The sequence below is a fragment of the Dicentrarchus labrax genome, unplaced genomic scaffold (genome assembly GCF_905237075.1).
Source record: "Dicentrarchus labrax unplaced genomic scaffold, dlabrax2021, whole genome shotgun sequence".
NCBI lineage: Eukaryota > Metazoa > Chordata > Actinopteri > Moronidae > Dicentrarchus > Dicentrarchus labrax.
In genome coordinates, this window is record NW_026136704.1 from 21170832 (window position 1) to 21198337 (window position 27506).

At 42.9% G+C, this 27506-nt stretch overlaps 2 protein-coding genes across 4 annotated transcripts; both read right to left on the reverse strand.

Moving 5' to 3' along the window:
• Positions 1-697: 697 nt before the first annotated feature.
• Positions 698-11086, reverse strand: znf296 (zinc finger protein 296). Its single transcript, XM_051397624.1, has 3 exons — positions 10576-11086; positions 7828-8172; positions 698-4333 (listed from the first exon to the last, which is right to left on the reverse strand). The coding sequence occupies exons 1-3, from the start codon at positions 10625-10627 to the stop codon at positions 2544-2546; spliced, it is 2187 nt and encodes a 728-aa protein (XP_051253584.1). The 5' UTR covers positions 10628-11086; the 3' UTR covers positions 698-2543.
• Positions 11087-11953: 867 nt separating this feature from the next.
• clasrp (CLK4-associating serine/arginine rich protein) lies at positions 11954-25809 on the reverse strand. 3 transcript variants are annotated; one of them, XM_051397250.1, is made up of 21 exons: positions 25687-25809; positions 24451-24590; positions 23740-23837; positions 23502-23603; positions 22006-22085; positions 21672-21756; positions 21404-21540; positions 21147-21243; positions 19931-20009; positions 19774-19847; positions 19631-19672; positions 19337-19537; positions 18597-18920; positions 18326-18511; positions 17040-17079; positions 15182-15242; positions 14988-15046; positions 14858-14904; positions 14677-14762; positions 14459-14483; positions 11954-12671 (listed from the first exon to the last, which is right to left on the reverse strand). In XM_051397250.1, exons 2-21 carry the CDS (start codon positions 24547-24549, stop codon positions 12629-12631), a joined length of 1965 nt encoding a protein of 654 aa, XP_051253210.1. In that variant the 5' UTR covers positions 24550-24590; positions 25687-25809; the 3' UTR covers positions 11954-12628. The 3 variants fall into 3 exon arrangements, 2 of the variants coding, with proteins under 2 accessions (XP_051253210.1, XP_051253209.1); XM_051397249.1 differs by having other exon boundaries at positions 14407-14483; XR_007884373.1 differs by lacking the exons at positions 11954-12671; positions 14459-14483 and having other exon boundaries at positions 17036-17079.
• Positions 25810-27506: the final 1697 nt, after the last annotated feature.

A 27506-nucleotide genomic window follows, 5' to 3' on the forward strand; every position in this document is an offset into this window, starting at 1 on the left:
ATCAAACCCCACTCCTCCTCTTCATCTACCCAGCCCCCACCCTGTTGAAAGCTCATTAAAAGACCTGCTGTTAATGAGCTAGAGGGATCATAGAACATCATTTTCATTGGGGGTGGGGTTAAGGCCAGAGATGCTGGTGCAGAGGTTTTTATGCCCTTAAAATGGAGTCAGCAATTATCCCAACCCCTTGACACTCCCCACCCACCCCACTCTGCCTCCTAACATGCCCACAAACAATAACCCAACTGCCCCCCCCTTCCTTAATTTTGTATCCTGAGAAACCCTTGTCGCCCATGTCCCATCACAGCTCGCTGCACTCATCCCACAACCTGCAGGATGACTGACACCAGCTCAAATATATCTACATAAACACATAAAAGTACACACACTCACATACACACCATACTGGAATTACATTACACTGTTTCTAGACAAAGCCAGAAACATCACAAGGATGTAAACAAGGAGTGAGGGTCCCTATCCAAACACTCACATTAAAAATTAATAACTCAGCGCTGACTGTGGTCCTCAGAGAAACGACCCACACTGACTAAGATAGCATCCTGGTGAGAAAAGATACTTTAAAATAGTTTCAAAAGCTTTGTTGTGGGTACCAGAATAAGAACAAAAAAAAAAAAGATAAAACATGTATGAAAAGACACGGGTGGGTGGGAAAAAAAAACACATATACAAAATGTTTCACCTCAATTCTTTATTGAGGCTCCTCAATTACAAAATGGTGTCGAGTTTACAAAGACAGCGGATCGGTATAGCTTCACAATAGCCAGTGTTCAGCGTAAAGGAGACGATGCTAGGAAAAGTGGAGGCAGTTAATATTAATAATAATAATAATAATAATAACAATAATAAGTAGAGCAACAGCAAGAATGTCAATCTATGTACAAAATATTATCCCTGAACAGTTACACTGCACTCATTCATGATCATTTATTACACAACACACATTTGTTTTCCCTGACATGAATGCAAGTAGAAGTCAGATATGGTAACACAGTAGTCACGACAGAGATGGCAGCACTCTACTTGACAACTTTGTCCTGTATCTTTGTTAAATGAACAGATTTTTTCTCGTGCTCGAGTTGTATTTCTGAACTTAAATCCTCATTGTTGACACATGACGACCCTTCAGAAGCACGACACGACAATTACGACCAGCCGAGTCATGCTGTGGACACAAGATCACAGGACAGAGGTCAAGTAGAGGCGTCACCTGAGGATGTTTTCCCAATATATTTACAGACAAAAACATTCACATACACACACACACACACACACACACACACACACACACACACACACACACACAAACTCACTCACCCAAGTGCTCGCTTCCCACAAAACTCCACCAATCAACTAGCTACTCCTGCACCCTCTCAACCTCATAGTTCAGCAGTGGAACAGACTTTTTCACAACCACCAACATGCAACATTCATAAATTAGGAATAATTCAAACACAAGCAACAAAGAAAAAGAAAAAAAAAAGAACAGTTTCAGATGGCTGGAGAACATGCACAGGCTTCAAGCAGTCCGGCACTTTACAAATGTAAACAGTGAAAGAGAGAAATTACCATCACAATAAGTACAAATAGAGAAAAATAATACACACCCGTTTCACATGTAGGTAAAATTGCAGTTTTTTTATGCATAGAAACTAATCATGAAAAAAAAACATCAGTAGAAGAAACTTGAAAGTCTCCTTATTCACATTTATAAAATTAGAACAAAAAAAAAAAAAAAAAATCCATACATATGGTCACAAAGTCAAGAGCACAACCTTGCCAGGCCCTGTGAGCCCTGTAAACATTATGTTAAGTGACAACTGTTGTGACAACCAAGCGCCTTTAAAAAGAGGAGTCTGAGAAACTGCAGGCAGACCAGTGTTTGGATTTATTTCACCCCTGTGTCTGTTCAAACATCTTTAGTCTTTAAAAGGTCTTCTCAAAACCAGCAACAGCTAGGTAGCACTATATGACCTCTCTCCATCTGCTGATGCTGAAAATATATTAACATCATTCTATTGCTATGCTTTTTAAAAAAAAAAAAAAAAAAAAAAAAAATCAATATAATCCCTTCTCTATATTATCTGACAGTTAATATCTGTCTCCACTGGTCCAGTGGGTCACCAGAGAGATAAATCACTCGTCTTTTGCATCCTGCACTGCAACATGGTGATCAGTTTCCTGTGTCGGTGTGGACTGTGGCGGGTTCACTTCCTGTTCAAGAGCTCTGGTAATCTCCCTGTTGAATGTCATGGCCTTGTTTTTGCTCTGTGGTCTAAAGAACTGTAGGCACTTAGTTTCAACCAGCAGCTTTGCATACAATCATGAACAACGTGGCTGATGGCTGCCTTCGTGCTGGCAGAGAGGACAGGGACTGCCTACTGATTTCTAGAGTCTTCTTTAAACTAGATTCCAGTTTTTACTTGACTGTCAGTTCAATGATGGGTTTATTTTAATTTGAATGAGGGGGTTAAATCCTATACAGTGCTATTTTAATGTCAATTAGTGAATGAGAACAGCTCTCATGGCGCAGAAGTCAAAGCTAAGCTCACTTCTGCGTTGCTCTCAGGTGGGCGATCACCCACTATGGCTGGACTCCGGATGTTCTCCACATACTCCACTTGGCTTTGCCCCTCCTCCACCTCCATGCTTTTCACCACATCGCTCTGAATTCTGCTCTCCATTTCTATCTGATCCAAACTGGCTTCGTCCTCCTCAATTTTCACCACCACTGCTTCTTCTTCAGCTTTTATAGCAGCCAAAGTGTCTGCAGCGCTGGCCTGTGCGTAGGCTCCTACGCTGGCGTGGCTCAGGCCGTGAACTTTCTTCAGGTGTTTCTCCAGAGTGGCGTAGACGGTGAAGGGCACTGCGCACAGCTGGCACAGAAAGGAAGCCTTTGCTCCCTGGGCACCGTGGGTCTTCATGTGACGTGTTAACTTTGAACTCTGAGCGCAGGCATAGTTGCAGAGGCCACAGCGGTAGGGTCGCTCACCTGTGTGGCTGCGGCGGTGCACAGTCAGGTTGCTGCTGTTTCTGAATTGTTTACCACAGAACTCACAGGCTTCGTCTTTCTTCTTCTTGCCAGCTGAACCGGTGGTAGTACTGCTGTTGTTGCTTCCTCCGCTGCTGACACCTCCTCCTACACCCCTACGCTCATTCTCTCTCTGCCACTCATGCACAACCTCGCTGACTTTGGCCGTGCTCCACTCTTTCTCCCTCTCTATGATCTCTCCTCTTTCATTCTCCCACTCTCCAACGCCTCGCACTCTGTCCCCCAGCTCTGGCCGTTTGGGTGTGCAGTTGCCACTGGCGATGCCGCTTTCACCACTGCCCCCTGTCTCACCGCTCTCCAGTGAGCCTTCGGAGGGGCTGGCGCATGGTGAGGTGTGCTGAGGCTCCCCCTGCCCCTCTGCCTCCTCCTCCCCTCCTTCTCCTCCCTCCCTCTGGCGTTGGTACAGCCTCAGCAGCTCCCTGTCTGACTGTCTAACCTGCGAGGTCAGCAGCATCAGGCCCATGGGGTGTTTGGGCAGGGTTAGGTCTAGCTCGGAGGGGCCCTGGGCTCTCACATCTGCACCCACCGTTCCCTTTCCCATTATTCCAGCTGACTGCATTTGAAACCTCCCTCTCATCCCCTGCCTCCCCACATCCTCCTCCATCACGACCATCTCCACCGACTCATATCCACTTCCTCCACCTCCAGCCACTCTGTGATGGCTCCTTATGTGACGGGCCAGCTGGCCGCTCTGGGCGAAGGCCTGCCCACACACTCCACAGTGATAGGGCCTCTCGCAGGCGTGAGTCCGGCGGTGGGCGGACAGGGCACGCAGGGACTGGAAGCTCTGGTCACATGGCTCGCAGTGGAAGTCAGTCTGGAGGGCGCTTGTCTGAGGAAAGGGAGAAGCTGCCGGTGGAGAAGAGGATGGAGACAGCACCAGGCCTCCAGGTGAGCTGCCGGTGGCACCGTTATTCCCCTCGGCGAGCTCCCTGAGCCGCACTGAGAAGTTCAGAGCCTGCAGGTTACTGGAAGAAGAGGTGGTGTGTGTCTGACGGGAGCGGGTGAGGCGCAGGGTGGAGGGCTGAAAGGCAGAGGCGAGAGCTTGGCTCAGGTGGCGAGGGTCCAGAGTGGCTGCAGCAGGCTTGTGCTCTGTAAGTCCTCCTCTTCCTCCTTCTCCTCCTCCCCTAATGTCATCCTCCTCGTCCTCTTGATAGATGCTGAAGGAGTGTGTGTGCTGAGCATGCTGCAAGAGCGCCCATGCAGATGGAAACACGCCTTCACACTGCTGGCAGGTGAAATAGGAGGGCTCCTCCGGTGCTGGAAAACAAAGACGGACAAAACTGAGTTACCAAGTAAATATAACAGAGCATAAAAAGGGAAATAATAAATACATAGAAATTAAACCAGCAATAACACAAGTTGATATAGCAAACAGTTTCCGTTTTACACATCCAGCAGATATGATACATACAATATTCAGCTTTTGGTTTTACGTTCAGCAGCTACACGCTAACTATGTCTGTTCAGTGGGTTTTTAAAGCTGTTTTGCCGATAACATCTGCCTGCTACGGCCTAAAACAACGCAATGACAGAGGTCTGAACTATGCAAAGACAGAGGTTACTGTAAAGTTGTGGTCAAAGAATCAAAACAATGAGTTAAAAGACCTCCGTAGAGCTGAGGTGAACTGAAGAGTTGAATGACAGTTATCTGTGGTTTCATCACTACTACAAATGACCTCTTTCACATGCAAGTAGTCGAGTGATAAAAATATTGATTATAGCACCTTTCAAGACATAAAAGCAAGATAAATATGGACTCCAATGCATGAAATCTCTCTGCATGTATGTATGCATCTGCATCTATCTTCTCGCATGCATGTAAGGTGAAGTGAAGAGTCAGGTAAAGTAGGACCCAAAGCAGAATAGAGAAATGGTGCTCCAGAAGGTCAACAGAGATGCGAGCCATGTCACAAAGTACATCTGGAGATATTTTTATATGTGGATAGCTTTGTCTCCTAACCGAGAGCCACTCTCCAATTAAGCTGCAAATTGCTAATTAGCAGAACGTAGAAAACGAACGCTTTATGCAAATGAGGCACTGACTCAGCCTGCTTGACAAATGAGGCCTTTCTGCATAAATCAAAATTGGAGAGAAGATCCCCAAATTGAGGGGAAAACAGTTCTTTTTTTTTCTTTTTTGGAGAGGTTCAAAGCCGACTCTGGTATAAGCCTCTTTCATGTTTCCTCAAGTCAAATCCTTCTGTATTTTACTGGAGGGGGGGAGGAGAGTGAAGATGAAAAAGAGAGCAACTGTTTCTTTCTCTTTTTCCCCCTTTCTCCCACCCTCCCTCTGTCTGGAGACGAGAGGAGCTGTGGTGTTCATGTCCTTTAACCTAGCCTAAGGAGAAACCCAGGAGAAGTTGAGATACTTCTTTTAAAAATAGGGTGAAGAGTGAGAGCAGTAAAAAAAGAGGAGAGGGAGAGAGAGAGAGATAGGTAGGTCAGGGCTCAGGAGATAAAAAGAAAATGAGATAAAAAGATTATAATGTAGTACGGGGGGCCAAGAGACACCACGAAAATATGTCACCCCCTTTGGATTGTACTTGAGACCCATCCTCCAACCCCGACTCTCCTCACCCCTCCACCTCCCCAAAACCTTCCAAATCTTTCCCTGAGGAGGGCGGCTGGGGGGGCTTTTGTCTCGGGGTCCTGGAGTGAAACACAATACCCAGCCGGTTTCTCTTTCCTTCCCTCTCTCCCCTCTCACTCCTCGCTTTTTTTTTTTTGTAAGGATTCCCATTTGGCCCGGGGTAGCACTTGAATATTAAGCAGAAGCAATAACTACTAATTAAAAATGCAGATTGGCTGGGAGCACTAACGAGCAGCAGGCAGAATCTCTTTTCCCTTGGGAGGCAGAGGGAGGAGAAAAGAGAGGAGGAGGTGGTGGTGGGGGGGCGAGAAATTGAAAGAGGGCAAAGCGAAAGTGTGTTGAAGATGGGGGGAAGAAATGAGAAGGAGAGAAGGGGGGGTGTTGGAGATGAGGAAAAAAACAAACAAGGAGAATAAATAAAAAGGAATGAGACAGATGCACGCGGCTCTTCAGTAATCCATCCCACTCCCTTTTCTACCCCCTTTTCTCCTCCGTCCTCGCCGCCTCTCTCTTGAACACAGAAAATAGATGGAGGGCCTTTCTGTTGTGGGATAACTGCTCTTTCACTTTCAGTCATCTCAGAAGCTTCAGTTTCCCTCCCACAAAACGCCACTCAAGTAAAACGAGACTTCCTATTACTCACATGGCTGCAGGATGCCCAATTAAAACCGTTTAACATGCATCGAACTTTATGTTACAAACTATAAAATCAGAGGAGATAAAAACACTAAAAGCTGGGTAAAATTACAATTATGAACTCCAAACAAATGCAACCTACATTTTCTAATAAAACTTTAATCCAAACTTATCTACTTTTTCATTATTTACAAGCCAACGTGCTCTTTCCCCCTCACCACACGCACGTGTTAGGTTTGTTGTATAATCCTGCGGGCACCAAATTACCAAACTGCCGTGTTCTCTGACTATAAGTGAGAGACAGCGCAAGAGATGAAAAACAGACTGAAATAGAAAAACAAGAGAGGTTGTGGACAAACGGAAACAGTGTATACACCAGTCCCCTGAGCGTTACACAGAGGAAGGAACTGCTAACGTGTGTGTACATGACAGAGAGAGTTTCAAAATATGCAAAGGGGTATTCACACCTACTATGAGTGTGTAGCAAGATGCTCAGTCCATCTGCAATCATCTGCAGCATCCTATAGCCTATATGCCTTTTTCCCTTGTGTGACCTTCAAATACGTCTGACCTTTGCAGCAAAGTAACAATAACTCCCCCTCCATCTCAAACACATTGGTAACCACTGGAAAGGAAAATTCTTCAAAAAAAAAAAAAGAAAAGGATTTTAATGAGAATTCATGAATTTTCTGATTGACCTCCACCGTGACATATTATATTTGGCACCACCATCATGGTCAGCAGTAAAGGCGTGAAGAAAAAGACCTTTAGGAAAATCTGTGCTAATGTGTGATGCAGAATCAGAAGAGAGGGATGGCTTAAGACAGAAAATAGTATGAAAACAAGCCGGAAGAGGGGGAGAAGAAGAAAAAGGAAGGAGATTCCCAGGAGCTCAGGTGGCTCGGCCTGGGGCAGAACAGTGGGAGATGGCAGAGGAGCTGCACATGATGCAATGTCCTCCATTACGGTGTCATGACAGCGAGGAGAGCTGCCTCGCATCCACTCCTCTGACCATTTCAAACTGTAGTGCAACAACCATCACAGCCCTCTCCAACAAGAAACAGGACGGCCTTATCAGCACAGAAACATGCTCCTGTGCTGTTTTTTTTTTTAGAGGACGTGGTTTCAGTCTCAGTTGTCCAGGGTGTAGTGGGTGACAGGGAGGGAGAAACATGTTTACCTGGCCATTCCACCTCAGAGACTGACAGTCAGGGAGAAGGGAAGGAGCTCTGGAGCTCAGTTGCTGAGTGTGGAGCCCTCAGGGACCCTCGGTGCCCTCTGAACGCTCCTGACGCCTATCCTTTCCAGACAATTAGCCTGTGCGTCACTAACTCACGCAGGTCTGCTAATGGCAACGGCTAGCTAATGAGCTGGACTTGAGAGGAGGGGTGAAGGGTGGATGGGGGGGGGGGCAGTTGTTAAATGAAGTGAAGGCGGTTGAAAAAAAAAAAAATTAAACAAAACAAAAAACAGAGTCACTAATTAGCAACCTGCCATCTTTTTGCACGTCTTCGTCCTCACTCACCTGCTTTGCTGTTCCCCGCCTTCATGCCGGACTCCTCCCCCCAGGCTCTGTCCCTGGCCGCCCCTCTCCTCAGCTCGATGAAGCCCGGCCCCAGCTCGGTGTTGACGACGCGCTGCTGTGCTTGGTTGGCAGGTGATGGGGGAGTGGCGTTGGCGTTTGGGGCTTGGCTTAGGGAGCGGCAGCCGCCCTGTTTGTGCTGGATGAAGGCCAGGATGTGGGCCAGGGGGAAGGCCCGGCTGCACTGGCCACAGGTCAGGAGGTCACGACCCTCGTCTGGAGCTCGGACCTGCGGAGGAGCAGGAGGAGGCTGGTCGTCTGATGGGCCATTCGCCATGTCAGTGACATCTGAGAAACAGATGGAAGGAAAGTTCAGTCATTAACAGATAGCACTTAAGAGACATGAGGCCAACACAGATAGTTCATTACACAGAGATTTAAACACTGTGGCCCCTTAATACTGATAAACAAAAATCAGGAAGAATGCCATTAATAAAGCTGCAAAGGTTAGTTGATTGATCAGTTAGTTGATCGACTGAAAATGTATCTTTAAAAGTACGTTTTCAAGCAGAAATTCACTGGTTCCAGCTTCTCAAATGTCTAAATAAATAATCTGGTTCTCTTAGACAGTAAAGTGGATATCTTTGGGGTCTGGACACACTTTTCTAATATTTTATAGACCAAACAATAAAATAATCAGTAGACAAATTGATACAATCCTATTTCCTCCAATGTTGTTCATCCTCGTCATCCATAGTAGACCATAGAGATATAAATAGTATCTGTGACATTAAACACCTCATTTTCTACCAAAACGTGCTGATCCACACATCCTCATGCTAATTTGGATATCTGCTTAGGGAGGGGTCTTTTTGACTCAAAGTGGCACAAATGCTGTTAGACCTCAGTGGAACAACAAACAGCCGTGTTGATTGAAAGTGCTAGTTTCAGTTGTAGGCTGTAAAAGCAACGAGGCCAATCTGCTCAGCCAATACTGACCACTTCCTTTAACCAACCCAAAACAGATCCGCTTGCTCTGCCTGAGGCTGCAGCTGGGTGCAAAGAGAGAGAGAGAGAGAGAGAGAGAGAGAGAGAGAGAGAGAGCCCAACTCTCCACCTCAGCAGGAGCATCAACGATCCCCCACCTCACAATTAATGTGACAATCACCATGTGTGCTGACATGTTTTAATTATTGATTTAAAAAAAAAAAAAAAAAAACACAACAGCTTTCAGCTTTCACTCACAGTCACAACTTGCCCTACCAACCCACAGGCAGCGGGAGTTTCTCAACAGGAAGTGGATTGCAATAAAAGAAAAAAAAAAGTGACTGAAGGTGTTTGAGATAAGAGCAGCCCCAGTGTGTGTGTGTGTGTGTGTGTGTGTGTGTGTGTGTGTGTGTGTGTGTGTGTGTGTGTTTGTTTGTGTGTGTGTTTGTGTGTGTACAGTACAATTCATCTGATTTAACCCTCACAACAATCTTCTGTGCAAACACACAGGAGCACTGAGAAGTGTTGTTGAAGCAGTGGACACAAGAGGACCAAACCTTTTTTCTTAAGAAAGTCTCCCAGGTAGAGCTCTTTAGGGAGGAGGGAGGGAGGGGAGGAGGGAGGAGGAGGGGGGTCAGTAAGACTATTGCTCAACGCGGTCATGGGCACACCTTGATGCCTCCACTGGATCCACCTGCCCGGGCTAGGCCGGCTAACATACAGGACAGGTACAGACAGTACAGTCTGAAGTCGGATCTCGCCAGTTGTTTCTGAAAAATGTCACCTTTCCTGTTTCAGGGCTGCGCTGTTTGTGCAGACTTGCAAGGCGCGGTCACACACACACACACACACACACACACACACACACACACACACACACACACACACACACACACACACACACACCCCCCCACACACACACACAGACAGGATTGAGTCAGGGCCTGTGGTCACACCAGACACGCACCACTGGTCTCCAGTAGAGAACTGTAAAAAAAACTAATGGTGTTGAAGTTTCTCTCTTATTTCCCTTCAAGCATCACATGTTTCTTTGTGAGTTGCATCTTTATGTTTGAACAATGTGGATGGGATGAAGTGGACAGTCTGAATGGGGTCTATTCTATTCTATTTTATTTAATTTTACTGACATTATTTAATTGTCCAGACATTAAAAAACACAAAAAACAAACAACCTATATCATTATATGGAGCAGGGTGGAGACAGTGTCTTGTGTCCCAGAAACAGTGGAGGGAAACTGTCTCAGAGACCGACCAAGAAACTTGATCATCGTCTAACCTGGAAATATTAATCATCGTGTTCGGACCTGTAGCCTCTGAAAACAGCGTGCCAATAAACCGGTCCTTCCTCTATGAACACAACTGCTGCAACAGTGCACGCCAGGACAAACATGACATGAAAATGATGATCCCTTATTTAAATATTTGCCTATAAAGTCCGCACAAGGGATTAAAATACATCCACATTGGCATTAGCACATCGGCAGAAGCACATATAGTTTAAATCCTCCTGGAAAGTCTTAATAGCACATTTCCAAAGCATTTAAAAACACAATTAAAAATAAGCACACATCCATCCATCATTTGATTAAATGGTGCCAGCGCGCATCCGAGCCGTGCGCGCTGGCAACAACTGTGTGACCTGAATTTTATTTGTGTATATTTCAGCCTACAAACAACAACATCAACCATCCGTACCCGACAGTTTCAACGTGGCCCCACACATCGCTGCTCCCTCCGGCTTACCTTGAATTGCACTCAGGTGCTGCGGTCTGCTTCCAAGTTTGCGTCTGGACATCGCGTCGAGCGCTCCGCGTTTGGCACCTCTTTTCTGGGTCCCAAACAGCAACAAAACAAACCCAAAAAGAAATGAAAAAAAGCCCCCCAAAAAAACCCAAACACACACAATCCAAAACCAGCTGCTCCTTCTCCGATAAGTTGACCGAAACCCGAGCGGCGGGGGACGGACTGATAAGACTGGCTGGCCTCTGCCTGGACTCGCACTGAGCAGTGAAGGCTGCGTTCAAGTTCACACTTCTTCCCCCGGCAGCGAGCGGAGGGCAAAAGGGGGCATGGGCGAAGGTAGGTACCGCCCGCCCCGCTCCGACGACCCTGACCCCGCCCTCTTCGGGTAACACACTCCGTAAACACGCTCTCCTATTACTTTAAAGCTTTAACTCACTCTTCTTCTGGGTTTTAAACCAGTGTTTCAATCAAGAATTTCACATCCGATAGTGGAAATCAACATTTAGTTCCTCCTCAGCAGCTCTGAGGAACTACCTTCTTTGGTTTTCCACAGGTGTCTCCAAAACCAAACTGGAACCAGGAGAGGTGGGGGAGGGAGACACTCATTTCTGCTTTTCTTCTTGAGCAGCTGTGACTGATATAGAGCCATGAAGACATAGCAAATACTCGGAAAATGCTTCAAAAGTTACACAATGACAGTGAAGTGACAAGAAGCCGCAGTGAAGCATCTCTCGCTGGAAAATTTGAGATTTGTCGCCACCTCCTGGCAGATATAACATCCTGCAACCTCTCAAAGACATTACATCACAATAATGTCTTCATTACGTTTTTGTGACCAATAATTGATAAAAAAAAATATATTTAAAGTAATACTAATAATAATACATTTATTTTATATAGCCTAGCGCTTTAAAATGTACTCAAATGCACTTTAAATGGCAACAAAAAGCCAAAAAGTAAAAGTAAAAAACAACTATAAACACTAAACACAGTATAAAAAAAAACAAGTGGAGCAATAAAAGATTACAGTATTAAAAGTAGATTTAAATAGATGGGAATGAGAGAGGATGTCTGAGGTGTTGGGGGAGACTGATCCAGAGGGAGGTGCCCCCCCCCCCCCATGTCCCAGTGCTTGGACCAGGTGAGAGGGATGAGGAGGTAGTGGACCTGTGGTTGCTGGTAGGAGGTGGGTGAGGTTGTGGAGGAGAAACATGAACTGTATTCTTTGTTGAATGAGGAGTCAGTGGAGGTTTTGGGTGATGTGATCTCTGGTGTGGGAGTGGGTGAGCAGACGGGCAGGTATGCAGCCCAAAATGCAAAACCAGACACCTTCAGCGACACAGTGATTCAAGACAGAAAAAATACGAAAACGAAGAAATAATTTCAGAGATATTTATTTGTTGTTCTGCATTTTAACATTCCACATTACTGAGAACCAAAAGAAGTTTATTTGCTGCTGTTGAACCAGTTGACGGAGGACAGAGTATAAAAAGAGCAGTGGAGAGTTTGAGTTTATACATGAACTTGTATCCGCTTTCATAAAGAAGTTTCCAATGTATAAGTATAAATATCCTGTACACCCAGTTCATGAAAGTGGTTTAAAATGTCTCCTCAGCGTGAGCGTCGGAGAAAAGTAAAAGGCAGATGGAGAGCGTAATGACACGAGGAAGGTGTGAGGTAAAAAGGTGAGATATTGCTTAGTAGTAAGGACACAAACGAACATCTCCGGACGAGTTCAGGCAGAGGAGGGTAACAAAAAGAGCATGCAGAAGAAACCAGGAACTCATTGAATAAACCTGCAGTCTCTTTACAAGATGAAGAAGAAATTAAAAAAAGTTTAGATCAAACCAATCGGCTTTGTAATTAGTGAAACTAAAAGTATCACAGTCAAAATGTTACGTTGTGTAGACAGAACATAGTGTTCAGGTGGAGATTAGTGAGTTGGGTTCATCAACCATCAGTTAGTCCATCTCTTCATATTTCCATTTAAGTTCTTTTGCACAGTATGTGTGACAAAGTACTGGAGTACTGTAGGATCCATGTTTTCCAGAGCTCAGTATCGGTAGTATGGACTCCGTGACCGAGACCGCGACCTCCTGGAAGAAATAAAAAAAAAATCATCAGTATCGAGGTGAGAGTCACACAATCTGACCTCGTAAAGAAAATGTGCAAGTGTGTTTCTCTTAAAGGCCTCATCAGTTCATTTTAGAGCTTTCAACTAACTTACAGATGAAAAAGATACAAATTAAAAAGATCATAATTGAGTTTTTAAGTATTTGGTGGCTTCATTAAACATCAATAACTTAAGACTGAGTTGTGTGGTTGAAAGAGCCGTCCACACCAAGAACAACAACAAGGTGAGCATCCACAATGATGAATGATAAGTAAACAGTGGCCTCAAGCGTTTGTGCTTCGTGCTCCAGCTGCGTCAGCGGCTTAGGAAACTGTATTGATCACCTGTTACTGCTGTTTGTTGCACAGAGAAAGAAAAAGAAAACCAGGGTTCACAAAGTTCTTCAACGAAGTTAAATTGTTCCGTTAAGAGAGTTTAATCTTTTAAAACACATTTTATTCTTATGTTGGTAAAAAAAAAAAAAAAAAAGGTAGTAAAAAGTAGACCAAACTTCACACTAAAGATTTCTCAGGTTAAATTATTATTGCAATTTGTAGCCTAATATCACGTTAGCGTTTAATAAGTTGTAAACCACAATACTGTTAGTCATTCTGAAAGTGATCCCACATATATCATTCACCACTGTCGCCGACGTTAGCTGCGGTGAGGACCCCGCCAAACACGTTTATATCTATACTAACTGTTCTTGGTGTGGACGGCCATTCACTCTGTGTGTTAAAGATCTGTCCGTTAGGGAGAAATAGCAGCTCGCAATCCTGCTGTTCATATTTTGGTAGTTTGGCAACTCTTTTGTTTGTATGTGAATAACAGATTGTACCTTTAAATCATACTTAAAACAACAACAACAAGAAGAATGGACGACTATAGTCAAGACTTTAACTTATTTTTGTTTAAACTGAAGGCTAAAAGCTTCTAGATAAACCTTTGGATCAATATATTGGTTAATTTTAGCATCTTGCTGATATATTGGTCTGTATGTTGGGCAGCGCAGAAAAGACAAAGACATGTTTGACAAGGTTTCTGCAGTAGTCAACAGGTTCAATTTAAAGACTTTTAAAGACCATTACGAGCGCAATTGAAGACAGATTTTACGACCATACTGGCAAAACCAGAACAAAGGAAATGAAAAACACATTTAAAAGAGAGACTGGAAAATGCAACTTTATACAAGTAACGTTTAATCTATCCTGTCAAAATAATATTTAACACATTTTAAACAGGCCTAAAATTCAGATTATTGGATGTTGGTGGACTTTTTAAGACCCTGTAGACACTGCGGTTTGAGGGAACTATATCTGCACTAGTTTGTTCACAGACAAATATTATTTAACTCATTTAAATTAATTTAGTACGTATCTAAAAAGAAGCAATTCTTGTAATCCTGCTTCAACCAGGAGGCGATACACCGATGTCTCCCTTTTTAAACACTCGAATATTGACACTGGGCTCCCCTTCAGCCTCAAACAACAGACTAATGAATGTAATGAACTTTTTTTATCATTGGGAAAAATGAATAATGTTGAAACTGTACTGGATTTTTTTTTACTCTGACTTGAATCTCCCACTTGGATCCAACTTTTCTCTCAAGATTTGACACACTGGTTTGATAGTTGAGTGAAGTAAAAGTATTGCATATTAAAAAAAAAAAAAAAGGCCTTTGAGATAGTGTTTGTGCATTAATGTGAACAAATCCCCACAATTCAATCGTCTTCATCGGAGCTGTGCTGACTCTTGTGGCTTCTCGCATACCTTCTGTGTGAGCTGTGCTCTCGGCCTGAGGGACAGAGGACAGAGAGCACGCGATCAAAACAATAGCATGCCAGAGCGTCTTAAAGTCTATGAAACTGTCAGACAGCAGCAAATCAGACTGATTAAATATTTTGGTTACTTGTGTTTGAGTATGCAAACCAAATTATTATTTTATTAGATCCATATGGCCATTTGTGATCAGGAACTTTAAGTCTTACCATATTTGGAAGGAGAAGGAGAGTGGCTCTGTCGCCCGTATTGTCTTTCCCATTCATCCCTCTCTTTCTCACGTCTTTCACGCTCCCTAAACGCAGAGCCTCTGGGTCAGACAATTGCGACATGCAAATACCAACAGTCCACTTACAAACACACACACACACACACACACACGATTCTTACTTCATGCGTATTTTGCGTGCCATGGCTCGTAGTTCTCCCTCTCGCTCCTATAAAACAACCACATTGTAATGAGGGGAGATGCAAGATAACAAGAGTATCTGTTTCTGTTTGTTAAAAAAAAAAAACACACCTGTCGTTTGTGTTCCTGCTGCTGGATCTTCACCTGAGCTGCTCTTTTATCCGCCTTGGCTACACCACGGGACAAAAAACAAACAATAAGTCTTATTCCCTTTGTAATTTGCATATGTGACTACATTTCAACACGTTCACAACTCAGATTCTTGCCGTTTCTTAACCACAAAACCACCGCTCAGTTGTACTCACACTGCTTGTTGAGCGCCTTCTGCATTCGTAGCTTCAGCTTCTCCTGTGGGGTCATCTTGGGCTGCAGGTGACACATTTGTGTTAGCACATTGTTTCACGGACTGACAAAAGTGTGAGTGTGTGTGTTTGAGATCAAAAGGCACCGTGCTGTTAAACAAGTTCAGTACTATCACCTTTATGTACAGTAGCTGGTAGTGATAAAAAAAGGCCACAGATTAATTAAACGTGATGTTTGTTGAGTCAACAATCACACGAGAATCTTACGCGTGTGTGTGTGTGTGTGTGTGGACAGACGCAAACCGCTGCTGTAGGAGAGTTTAGAAGCAGGATCCAGTTATTTGAACCTTTACATAATATAATTATATGTGCGATCACTGTCAGAGAGATAAAAAGGAGCAGGCCAGCAGGAGGAGGAGAAGAAAGTGTCGGAAGGTGAAACAAGTGCAAGTTCAGGTCCGGTGAGTTCAGAAAGTTTAGAGAGAGCCAGTGGCATTTTGTCAGGGACACACCCATCACTGGGCTGTTTCAACCTGGCCAGGCAAGAAAAACTGCAGGTCACAACACTGCAGGCAAGTTTAACAGAGAAGCAGATAATAACTTCCACTTCTATTTGCCTGTTTGAGGATATTCAAATCTTTCCTTCTGTGCTAGGAAATGCAGTGAAAAGAATCCGTTTCAGGACAGCAAACAGTCCATAATGTTGGAATAAAACAAATACATGTAATTTAGTCTTTAAAAAGGTATAGTTTGACATTTTGTGAAATATGTTTATTCACTTTCATGCAGGATGAAATGAGAAGATTTATACCTTCACCATCTGTACGCTACACATGAGGCTACCAGGAGGAGCTGGTTAGTTTAAATGCCATTAAGACTGGAAACAAAGAGTTTCAGTTCTGTGCAGATAAATTATAAAAGTGTTATTTAGTGAGCTTTAGGAGGTGCTAGTAGGTGGATTCTGTAACCTTCAGACAGAGCCAGGCTACCTGTTTCCGCTGTTTACAGTCTCTGCACTAAGCTTACCAACTGCTCTCAGTAGCTTCATATTTCGTGTACAGACATGAGAGTTGTATAAATCTTCTCGTCTGACTCTCCAAGACAGGAAACGCGTATTTCCCCAAAATGTCCAACTACTCCTTTAACTCTCGTCTCAAGACTTCAAATCAGTACGTGGGACATAAAGCATTTCATTTAAGAGTAGGAGTGTGCTCTGCTGCTTGTTAAAACAAGCCCAGGTAGAGTTGTCCAGAGAACACCCAATGTTGTTTTTCCATAGAAGATTAATCAAACGTCTTGTGTCACATTAAATGACCAACACTGAGTCATGTTGTAACAAGACACAGTAGCAAAATAAGTCATCATCTTGTCGTTAAAGGCCATTGATATATGATATAGTGCTGAGACTACAAACAGATATAAAGACGCTGCACTCTCTCATACACATGTATATGTATACATGCATGCACAACCCAGACTAAAAGCACAATCAACACAATGATGAGTTCACAGGGTGCCTAAATGTTCAGCCATACAGAGATGGCAGCGTTAATTCAGTCGGCCATTTTTTTTTCAGTGTAGGCAAGTTCACATTCTTCTCAGCAAAACACTGAGAAGGTGAAGAATGCTGTAACAATTGCAAAACAGAGCACAGGGCTTTGACTGCAGTGCATGTCCACTTTGTGGGGGGAAAAAAACAAAAAAAAAAAAACAAAAAACAAAAAAAAATCACATCATTTCATTTTCTGTGGGCAACAATGGCTTCTACATCCCAGTCTGGTGGACAACCATGTCAGCCTGTCAGGGATGAGGGAGGCGTAGGCTTTAGCAAGAAACCCAGCTAGATCAAATTCTTACTGACTTTGGCAGCTCCCGTCTCTTTACCACCCGGAGTATCAGGCCTGGAGAGGGGAAGAAAACAAAGACGATTAGCTAGGGGTGAAGAAGACATCTTAATTTATTAAAAACATACTTGATGGTCCAGTTGTAGCACAGGTTGAAAGCTGCAGTAGGTAACTTTTATAGAAATGTCTGAGTCGATTGTTGACTCTCATTCCCAGGTCCCAAAGCATTAGTACTCGGTGACTCTGGAATGACACTCAACAAGTCAGGTATGTTTCTCAGCTCTGATTGGTTGTGTTCGTTGAGTCAAAGAGGATTCTTGAAAGTGCTATTAGGAAAACTAGGCAGAGCCAGAGAAATATTTTTCTGTACTAGGGGTGTAACGATTCACAAAATCCACGGTTTGGTTCAGACCTCAATTTTTGAGCCGTTTTTCCCCGTTTCCCCATTTTGCAGAGAAACAGAGAGAGAGAGAGAGATGTTATCTGATATTACATTAAGCGGATACGGCAGAAATCTTACATTACGGAGCGTCAGTGAACACACCACTGCAGATGTCACTAACTAATGTTAGTTTCGGTTTGAGAACTGAATCACGGGTGAGTTTATGAACCGTACTGTTGATGGAGAAAGTCAGCAGAGACACACACAGGGAGAGAGAGACAGAAAGAGGCGGAGCAAGCGGGTGTGTTTGCTGTGAGTGACCAGAGGTCCAGGCTAGGTGTGTGTGCTGTGTGTGAGTGTGGGGAGAAGAGAAAGGGAGAAGATTAAAGTAGTAAATAAACACTAAAATAAGGTGGAAAATGACCTAGAATAACCTACTGTCAATACAAATACGATATAGGCGTACACCGCTACCACCCCACGGGCTGCCGCCACCGCCGCAGTTACACTGTCTTTACGAGAGCTCAACAGTCCAGGGAGCGCGTGTGTCGCGGTTCTGTCTCTCGGATCCGTGACACGAGACCGTGGACTTTAGTGTCGCGATTTTGGTCTCGGTTTCAGAACTGTTACAGCCCTACTCTGTACTCCTCTCAGGAGTTTTAGTAAATATGACAAAGAACAAAACAATTTCTCTAAAAAAGGTAGCTGCAGCTTCAATCTTCTTCAGTTGTCGTCAAACTGTCAAACACTGTGCCTAGAAGACGGTCTTTGTTTAGCAACAGTTTTCCCACGCAGGCATGCTATACAATTAGGAGCAATGCATCCCCCGCTACTGCCTCTCTTCAGGAGTTAAAAGATATTTCTTTATATCACAGACAGTGTTTCAGTAGAGATTTATCTACAGGGTCCACATGTTCTCACTTTCTTAGCTTGTCACAGATGGTGGTGGACGAGGGCTGGGCTCCTCTGTGAGCAGGGGAGGGACTGTGGTTAGCGCGACTGGAGGACTGCGATGGACTGCGGCTGACACTGTCTCCCCGCCGGTGGCCTCCACTGCTCCGACCTCCTCGCCTCATACTGGCCCCCTGCCGTGAGCTGGAACGGGACCTGACAGAGTACAAAAAGAGAAGCTCGGGTCACTGCTGCGTGTGTTGGAAATCAACAGCTGTTGGGAGATGTCGGGGAGTCTTACCTCGTTCGTCTGCGTGCCGAGTATCGTCTCCTGTCCCGGTCCCTGTCCCTGTCTCGGTCCCTGTCTCGCCCTCTGTCTCGGTCGTTTGACCGCGATCGTGTCCGGTCACGTCTCCTCCAGGGTCCAGCTCCTCCATTCCCTCCTCTGGCCCGGGAGTGAGATCTGGAGCGTCGCCTCGACCGCGATCTGGTCCGGGATCGCCGGCCATCCCTTCCCCCCCGTCCACGTCGGGCGCGGCGTGAACGGGAAGAAGAGCGAGAAGAGGAACGAGAGGAGGAGCGCGAGGAGGAGGAAGGGGAGCGACTGGAAGATGACCTTCGTCTCCTGAACAAACAGAGATGCGTCGTTTTAGTAACAATACCAGCCCAGCACCTAGCCTATCTTCAGAATACGTCTGTTTTCTTGTTTAAGAAATCTTACTGTGTAAAGAAATAATCAAATATTAAAAATTCATGTATTTGCTCTGCTCATTGCACTGCCATATTCTGACATGCACAATCATAAACTAGTAAATGTGCGCTTAAATGCTTAAAAACTATCTAATCACAAACACTTTCTCTACGCACACATGCAGAGTGGAACAGACTAAAAACTGCAATCCACCTCACCTACCACAAAAATCAGTATTTCATCGTCAGTATTCTTTCTGCCTCAACAGCTGTGGTCATTTCAACAGACAACACATTGACTGTAAGAGGAAAACAACCAATGAAAAGCCAGGAAGAGGGAAAGTTACCGACCGGGAGCCCCTGCTATGACCTGCAGGGTGCTGCAAGTTGGAGGGGGCGTGGCCAGAGTGAGGAGCGGCTGTTTGTGTTGCTGCTGCTGCTGCTGCTGCAGCTTCCTCATCGCTGCCTCCAAAGCTGGTGATGAAGGTGATCTTCTCCGGACCGGGTGATCGAGAGCGTGACCGCGACTCAGAGCTGGACTCTGACTCTGGCCTGAGAGCGAGATTAGAAAATAAAGTTCAAACACACTTACAGACACAACAAATCAGGACATTCAGAAGCAAAAAAAAAAAAGGACAAACTCACCGTTTATAGGGATCGTATGTTGGGCTGTCTCTCCTGGCGTAGCTGAAATAGAGGAGGATGAAGACTTAAGTTTGACATGTTCTGAGGTAAGTGGACAAGTAATGAGGAAAACAACTCTATAAAAAGGACAACATAAAATGTACCTTGGTGGGCTGATCTGTCTTCCTTTTAGCCTCTTCTCTCTGAACTCTCTCCTCTGTCTGCGAGAACGCCGGCCCTGAGATGATCAAACATGTCACTTAAAAAATGTCAAATAGGACAATAGCTAGGAAACAAACTGCTCAGTGGATGTTGTCTTACAGAGTACATGGCCTTCTCCGCCTCCAGAGCCTTGGCATGTTTGATGGCCTCCACTTCCTCCTTGTCTTTCCTCAACATCCTGGTAATAGACAGGTATCATGTTAACAGCCTTACAACTATAAACACAATCATTATGTCAACAGTGTAAAATGTTTATCCGTAACTGCTTATGAAAGATTTAAACACAAAGAGCTGTTTAAAGTCTTAACACACACAATAGTCATACACTTGATTACGGGTGAAATATTCCTTCACTCCTGCATAAATGTCAAGTAAAGTTTATTCTTCTCAGCTCATCAATCTAGCGAAACAGTGTAAACATGAAACTACATCCACGAGCATCTGCAAGACTGCAAACTACTTGCCAGAGCCCATAAATAAATTCACTGACACCCACAAGTGTCACACAACTGTCTGAAACTGTACTTTCAACGGTCCTAGACTGAACAACCATTGTCATTCAACATAATAAATACAGTTTAATAACTTTGTTTACGTAACTACAGCTGCACTTATATCTGAATAAACGATTTAAGGTCACCCTAGGTGCTCAGCCACAGACAGTGTTCATTATTATTTTAGTCACTGGCTGAGTTTTTTATTTCTAACTGTTGACTGATCAATAAAAGCCTCACAAACCACAAATGCAAACCTGTTTCTGATTGGTATACAGTGATGGGAACTTATAAGCTCACTTTTAATACATTTTTATCATTTAGCCAAATAATCACAAATTCACTACGGGGACATCATATGTTTGAAGTTTATCTACAAAAGGAGGGAGAACAGCAGAAAAACTATTCAAGTATTCTTAAGCACAAACAAACTATAACCCTAAACCTCGTGTTGGGAATTAATTTCTCACATTTTCCCTGATTGTCTAAATAATTATATTATATATATTTGGTAGTTGCTTTTTAGAAATAAAGTCACTGAAAAGGTCTGAAAGTCGAAATCTAGCAAGAATGCCTCAGACAACTCTCTCTGTGACTGATTTTGTGAGTGTAGGTGTGATTGTTCATGATAGAAGTTCATATTCTAACTATACCAATCTTTTAGGACATTTTAGGTCACTCACCTCTCAATTTTCTAAAATATTTGTAAGACAAGAACTTAAGAGAAGCATAGCACATTAGGGAGCCATTAGGTCCATGTATTTTTGTTTTAGCTCTACATCTGACCTTTGAGTCATGAAGATATAACCAGAGATGTTTACCTAACGAAGTCTCCTTCAGCCATTCCATACGGGGTTGCCATTTTGTTTAAGTCCAACACCTGCTCCTGGTTCAACTCATCGACATCAACCTCCACATCTTTACAGAGACAACATGAAACAAAGCTTTTAAACAACAAAAGAAAAGTTGTGTTGATCTAATAATAATTTCTACATATATTGAGTCAGATATGATTCCGTTTCCTTTCAAATAAGGAAGATAATGTGTAAATTTCATTAGTGCAAACCCGTCTCCTCACCAATATCTGGGATGCCTTCATCCTCTTCGGATTCACTGTTCTCTGAGTCGTCTTCATCTTTGTCTGACTGGGGGTCCGGCTCTGTCACAGTGCTGTCTTCATAAGTGTAACCAATGGTCGCCTTTTTTTCAGCCAGTCTGCACAATGGGAGGAAGGATTTATAAACACATGCCCAACTTAAATGCTCTGGTGAGCAAACAAACTCAAAGAATCGTGGATTTCAATGCACAGCGAGGATGAAACCACCACTTTAATAAATGACATATACTTTTTCTTCTCGTCCTCATTTGGTTTCTGCAGGCCACCGTACAGCTCATCCAGGTAGATCTGGTATAAACACTGCTCTTCGGAGACTGCGGAAGGACAGCAGGGAGTTTAAGAGCCAAACACAACTGCAAAATATACCCACTGAGGGCAGGTTAACAGACTATTATAGTCACATTGAGAACACCTGTGCAGCACTCTGCGTGCGGGTAATGTATTAAGAATAGCATGACAGTTAATGTAATGTGTTACTCCTACTGCTGATGTAGCTTCTGAAAGTCAAATGAAATTCAACTTTTTCTTTAAAGAACATCAGCTATGAAGTTTGTGATACTCACTGTTGGCAAAGTCATTCTGCACCAGGCCTCTGTAGCGCTCATAATTGCACTTCCTCTCCTCCATCTCCTGCTCTGGGGTGCTGTGTGAGACAAAAAGGTAAGAAAGGGTTGTTTTTAACCACCTCACTGAACACTCAGATCTCACCACACTGTGGAGTTATGACTCTGAAGATGTATAGAAGAGGAAACTAAAAAGATAAATCACTTAATGACACACAGTAAGAACCAGAACAACCAGTGTTTCTGATGCACCAGTACAAGTGTAGAGTAGGAAGACTATGAGTTGAAGTATAGCACAACACAGAGGAGTTAAAACATTAAAAAGTTAGGTTTTACAAATTATTTATGAGGTAGGGAATGCATTCAACAATTTTAGGAGACTTAATAAATTATGTTGCGAAACACTGAACACAGGTAAAACCATGATTTAAACAATGAGAACTTCACAGTATGTAAATGATTGTTTGCATATTATGCAACACAGATTACATCTGATGCACTTCAAGACGTCAAAAAGTTCCTTTCTCAGTTTTACATCTACTATAAAATCAAGCTCAAGCTTATATTATGCACTATTAGTTCTTTATTTATTTATTTATTTGTTTGGGATGCACCGAATATTCGGCCACCGAAATAATTTTATCACCGAAACAACACGGCCGAAACAGAAAGTTGTGATGACGCAAACAAAAACCGCAGCCAGCACGCGCTTGTCTGGATAAGCGCCAACATGTCTGCAGTGTGGACGTATTTCAATATATCTCAGTCCCTCCAGAAAAACGCAATTATACGATCGCATAATTCAATGCATAATCAGCCAAAGTCGGCATATTTATGCAGGGGCCACATTTTTTCAAATACGCCGCACTTTCGCCGCATAAATTGCAGATTTCTGCGCAAAATACGCAGGGCTTGCATGATTTCATAATCCCCGCATTTTGCCCGCAACAATCACAAAAGAACTCGGCGTTTTTCTGGAAGGACTGATATCTGAGAAAGACCCACGGATAGCGATTTGCAAAACGTGTAGAAAGTTTTCCAGTGATGGTGCCAAGGCAAAGGGCATTACACAAAAAATTATGGAACTCATTGCCTTAGCTGATCAGCCATTCTCTGTCGTGGGATTAATATTTTCATACTTTTGTAATTGTAATAATTTCTTTCGGTGTTTCGGTTTTCGGCCTTGGTTTCCTCATTTTCAGTTTTCGGTTTCGGCCAAGAATTTTTTATATATGTTTAATGTGTTGATTGTATCAGGATGAAAACAACTGAATGAACAAACTAATCAAAACAAAACCAAAATCTCTCTTAAAACATAATTTATATTAAGGTACTTTGTTGTATTCATGACTTTTGCTCTCGTTTAGTGTCTCAAAAGTCAACATTTAATAATATGTGAAACTCCACAACTGCATACAATCATAAGGAATTATAGATCATAAAATATTCACACCAGCAAGGGGTTAAATGTGACATTTGTTAACTTTAAGACTTACGATGTGCTGAGCAGTGGAGGTGTGTAGGTTGGGATGTAGTCCAGGTGAGCCCTCACATCAAACCGGTCAATCATGTTGTTGGCATCTCCCTGCCATGGCATCCTTTTGACAAAAGGAGAGAGAGAGAAATATAATCTGATCAGCAAGATCCCACAAGCACTGTGAATCTGGTGTGTGTGAGGTTCAGTGTGAGTGTGTGTGTGTGTGTGTGTGTGTGTGTGTGTGTGTGTCTCCTCACATGTTGATGGGGCTCTCTGCAGCCAGAGCCACAGCAGGATCCAGATGGATCTTGTAGGCTCGGCCATGAACCTGGAGAAACTGAGCTGGATCTTTTTTCTGTTTGAGACGAAACAAGAGGAAGTCAAGAGAAAATAAAATTACATCTTGTAACTGACACAATTATTAAAAAAAAACTAAATAGTGAAATACATGATACTGTGCAGCCCTTTCACTCCACAATTCAAGGCTATGTGCATACTGCTACTTTAAAGTGAGGCTGAACTGAGCTCACAAATCTCTTCTTCATTGTTTAAAATGCTGCTGCAAGTCTGACAGTTCGCTGTATTCATCTGTCATCTCAGGTCTAAATTAGACTCCTTTGGCTCGAACAGGAGGAATCTCAGCCTACTTAAACCTCAAACTGGTGCCTCAACGGACAAAACAACTGAGGCAGAATCTGGAAAGATCAGATCTGGAGCACAAAGTTATAGTAAGAGCTTTTAATTAAGTGCAGCAGCTAACTTTTGTGACAGAAGAACACGCAGTGGTGATGTAGGCCTGGACACAGTTATTGGTTTCTATCATAGGACGGACAAGTTCTGGGCTTTATGTTAACGTTTAGCCGATGCAATATTGTCACAGCATGTATAAATATATGTCATAATCACTGCATCTTTACAACACTTTGAACCAAGAAGATCGGATTTAACAAGCTGACAAAGTCTCTTACGATCTTCTCGTAGTATTCTCGCCGGCGCTCGCCTCGGCGTTTGTAATCCACCATCATGCCACGGAGCTTGCGCTCATGTTTGCGGGCCTCCTGCCACATGACGGCTCCGCTGGGGGTGGGGGCGCGGCGGGGCACGGCTGCTGTAGAGGCAAAGAGGGAAGACACATCATTTCTGTGTTATAAGTATTTTAAAACACAAGTCCTCTACTATTTCCACACCAAAAACACAAATGAAGTCAATAAATCTGAGAGCACAATGCGAAGGCTCTGCCCTGTATTCACCGGTCTGAATAGTGACTCTCAATCTTAACTGTCTATAGTATTAATATTAATTATGGTACTAAATATTTCACTTGTTTTATTAATATTGTGGATCACTGAGCAATACTTGAAAATGAAACTAACCCACTGATGTCTTGTACAAATAAAGTCTAGTTTAATTATCTTTAAACTAGATAACTTCATGTGCTTTTTCCCCCTTTTGTCACAGACATGTAAATATTGTATTAATATAAACTGAGAGCTTTTAGTTATGTTTGTTAATTTCTGTACAATAAATGTATAATTTGTCCCACGGGTGACCAATAAAGAAACATATAAACCTATTCATATATAAATTAATGCTTATAGTCACTCAGGTCTCTTATTTAAGCTCGACTGCAGCAAATAGTGTTTAATGTGGCAGAAGAAAGTGACATTCAAACTAAACAAAATATAAATATAAAGACATATTTCTGCACATTACCTCCTATACTTTGAGTTTTCTACATTTTCCATTTACTATCTTGGTTTGAGGGTGTATTATATACCCAGTGTGTGCCTCTGTGTGCTGTATAGTGTTAGATAACTACATATTATCACAGGCATCATTTGTTTGTTTAGTAGCTCCACGTTGTATTAGCAGCTAGAGGGCTAACCGAGCTAGCCACCAAACACTAAACCACAGCACCGGTTATCAACTGCACACATTTTAGTTCATCTTCTAACATTTGCGCCTCCCTCCTATTTATTTCAGGCCGATTAAGATGCATAAAAGCGCTGTCTTCAAAGTTACGCAGGAGTTTGTTAGCGGACACATCGGCCCGGGCCTAGCATCACAGCTAGCACACGTTAGCTTAGCCTAGCTAGTGTACAAAAACAGGAACAACGAAGAGTATCACAGCCTCATTAAAACCAACTGAACGCGAAATAAAGCTGCACAACGTCCTCGGTGTCCTGTTAAACGCGACTGTGTACCTGTTTTCTGGATCACCAACACACACTGGGTTTGTTTTCGGCCGGCTGAAGACGATGTTAGCGGGTTAGCTGTCACACGCCTCCTTCCTCCCTTTACTGCCGTTGGAGCGCTGCAGTACCGAGGTCGGCCTGCGGGGAGAGGGGGGCGCTGTAACACCTCTCACACACAGGATATAATCATTAGATACACAGAAAAGATAAGATAGTATTATTATATTTTAAATAATATTATGTAAAAATTCTCTCTTTTGAGTCTGAAATAAAGTTTGAATAATAAAGTTTAATACAATAGAAACATGTGAAGGCTTTTACTGTTGTGTCCCATTTGCCTGTGACTTTATAAATACACTTAGTAACACAATATTGTTACTAAACAATGAATAATTGTGTAATAATAATAATAAATAGCTCTTTAATTACTTAATATTTTGGTTATGTTGACTCACGCCAGCGTTCTTTAAAAAACGGCACTGAAGCCAATAAAAGCTTGACAAAACAATGTAAAAGTTATTCTTGATGTTAGAAATAGTTTGACAAAACATTTCCAACTAAGGATCCACTTGAGTGACGTAGAGTTTGTTAAAAATGTGGATAAACTGTAATAAAATTGTGCTGATGAAATGAAAGCTGGAAGAAAAGCTATAAAATAGATCTTGAGTTGTAATTGTTTTTCAGACTACTTTTTCCAAGGTCAGGCGTGAACTTCATAACTTATTAAAGCTGCTAATACAATTTATTTTTGTTTTTATAGGCAGTTTAATTTAGATTTCCAGCAGTAAGTTCACAGTTTACAGCATTTAGGCTTATGTGAACCCTGATTTCTGATGGTGTTTGATGGTTTTTATCACAAGGATTTGGTTTAGTTAAGTTTTATCTTCTTACTTTGTTGAGATTTGTACATCTAATAAGTTCATGTGTACATATTATACATGGATCTGGATGATTATATTATATTTGATGGTAATATTAATAACAGTTAGTAGTTTTAACGTTTGTTTACCTGTTGTGGCCACAAGATGTCCCTGTAAGACAGCAGGAGATGGTCACAACCTTCCACCTTACTTTTGACATTATGGTGAAACGAAGTAAACTTGAATGAAAAAACTATCTCAAAACTGTGTTTTATGAAGAATAATATCAGATGAATTAACATAAATGATCCTACAAACAGGGTGTCATTAGAAAGGTCTATTTTATGTGCAATGGGAAATTTGATCCCCACTTCAGTTTTATTTGTATAGTGCCAAATCAGAACAGAAGATATCTCAGGGCACTTTTAATATAGTGCATGTCTAGACTGTGCTCCTTATAAAATTACAGTGATAAATGAATCATTGCTTAAACCACAGATTGTTTCTAGTACAACCCAGTGGCTGTCAGGAGAGTCAGGGACAGAGACCAGAGAGTTTGTTTTCAAGCTTCTGTCTGTTTCAAAGAGGAACTGAACAAGTAGCCTCTGTGAGTCCAACCTTGACCTCAGGTCATGGCGTCAAAGCTGAAGGGAATGAACTGGCAGGTATGCATCGCCAACACCCGGGACCTGATAACAGGTAAACAGGTATCAATATAAAACATGTTTACTAGGTGATTGGAGAGGATGAAAACTTTCTAATTTGCAGGCTGGCGTCTGACGTCCTGGGGCAGCACAGCAGGTGTAGAGAGGGTCCTATACATTCAGTACTGTGTGTGTGTGTGTGTGTGTGTGTGTGTGTGTGTGTGTGTGTGTGTGTGTGTGTAAACTCTATTTCCTACATTTCCTTCTGACCAGGGTGGTGACAGGAAGCCTGTGGTCATTTCCAGTCTGCCGCTGTTAACACAGG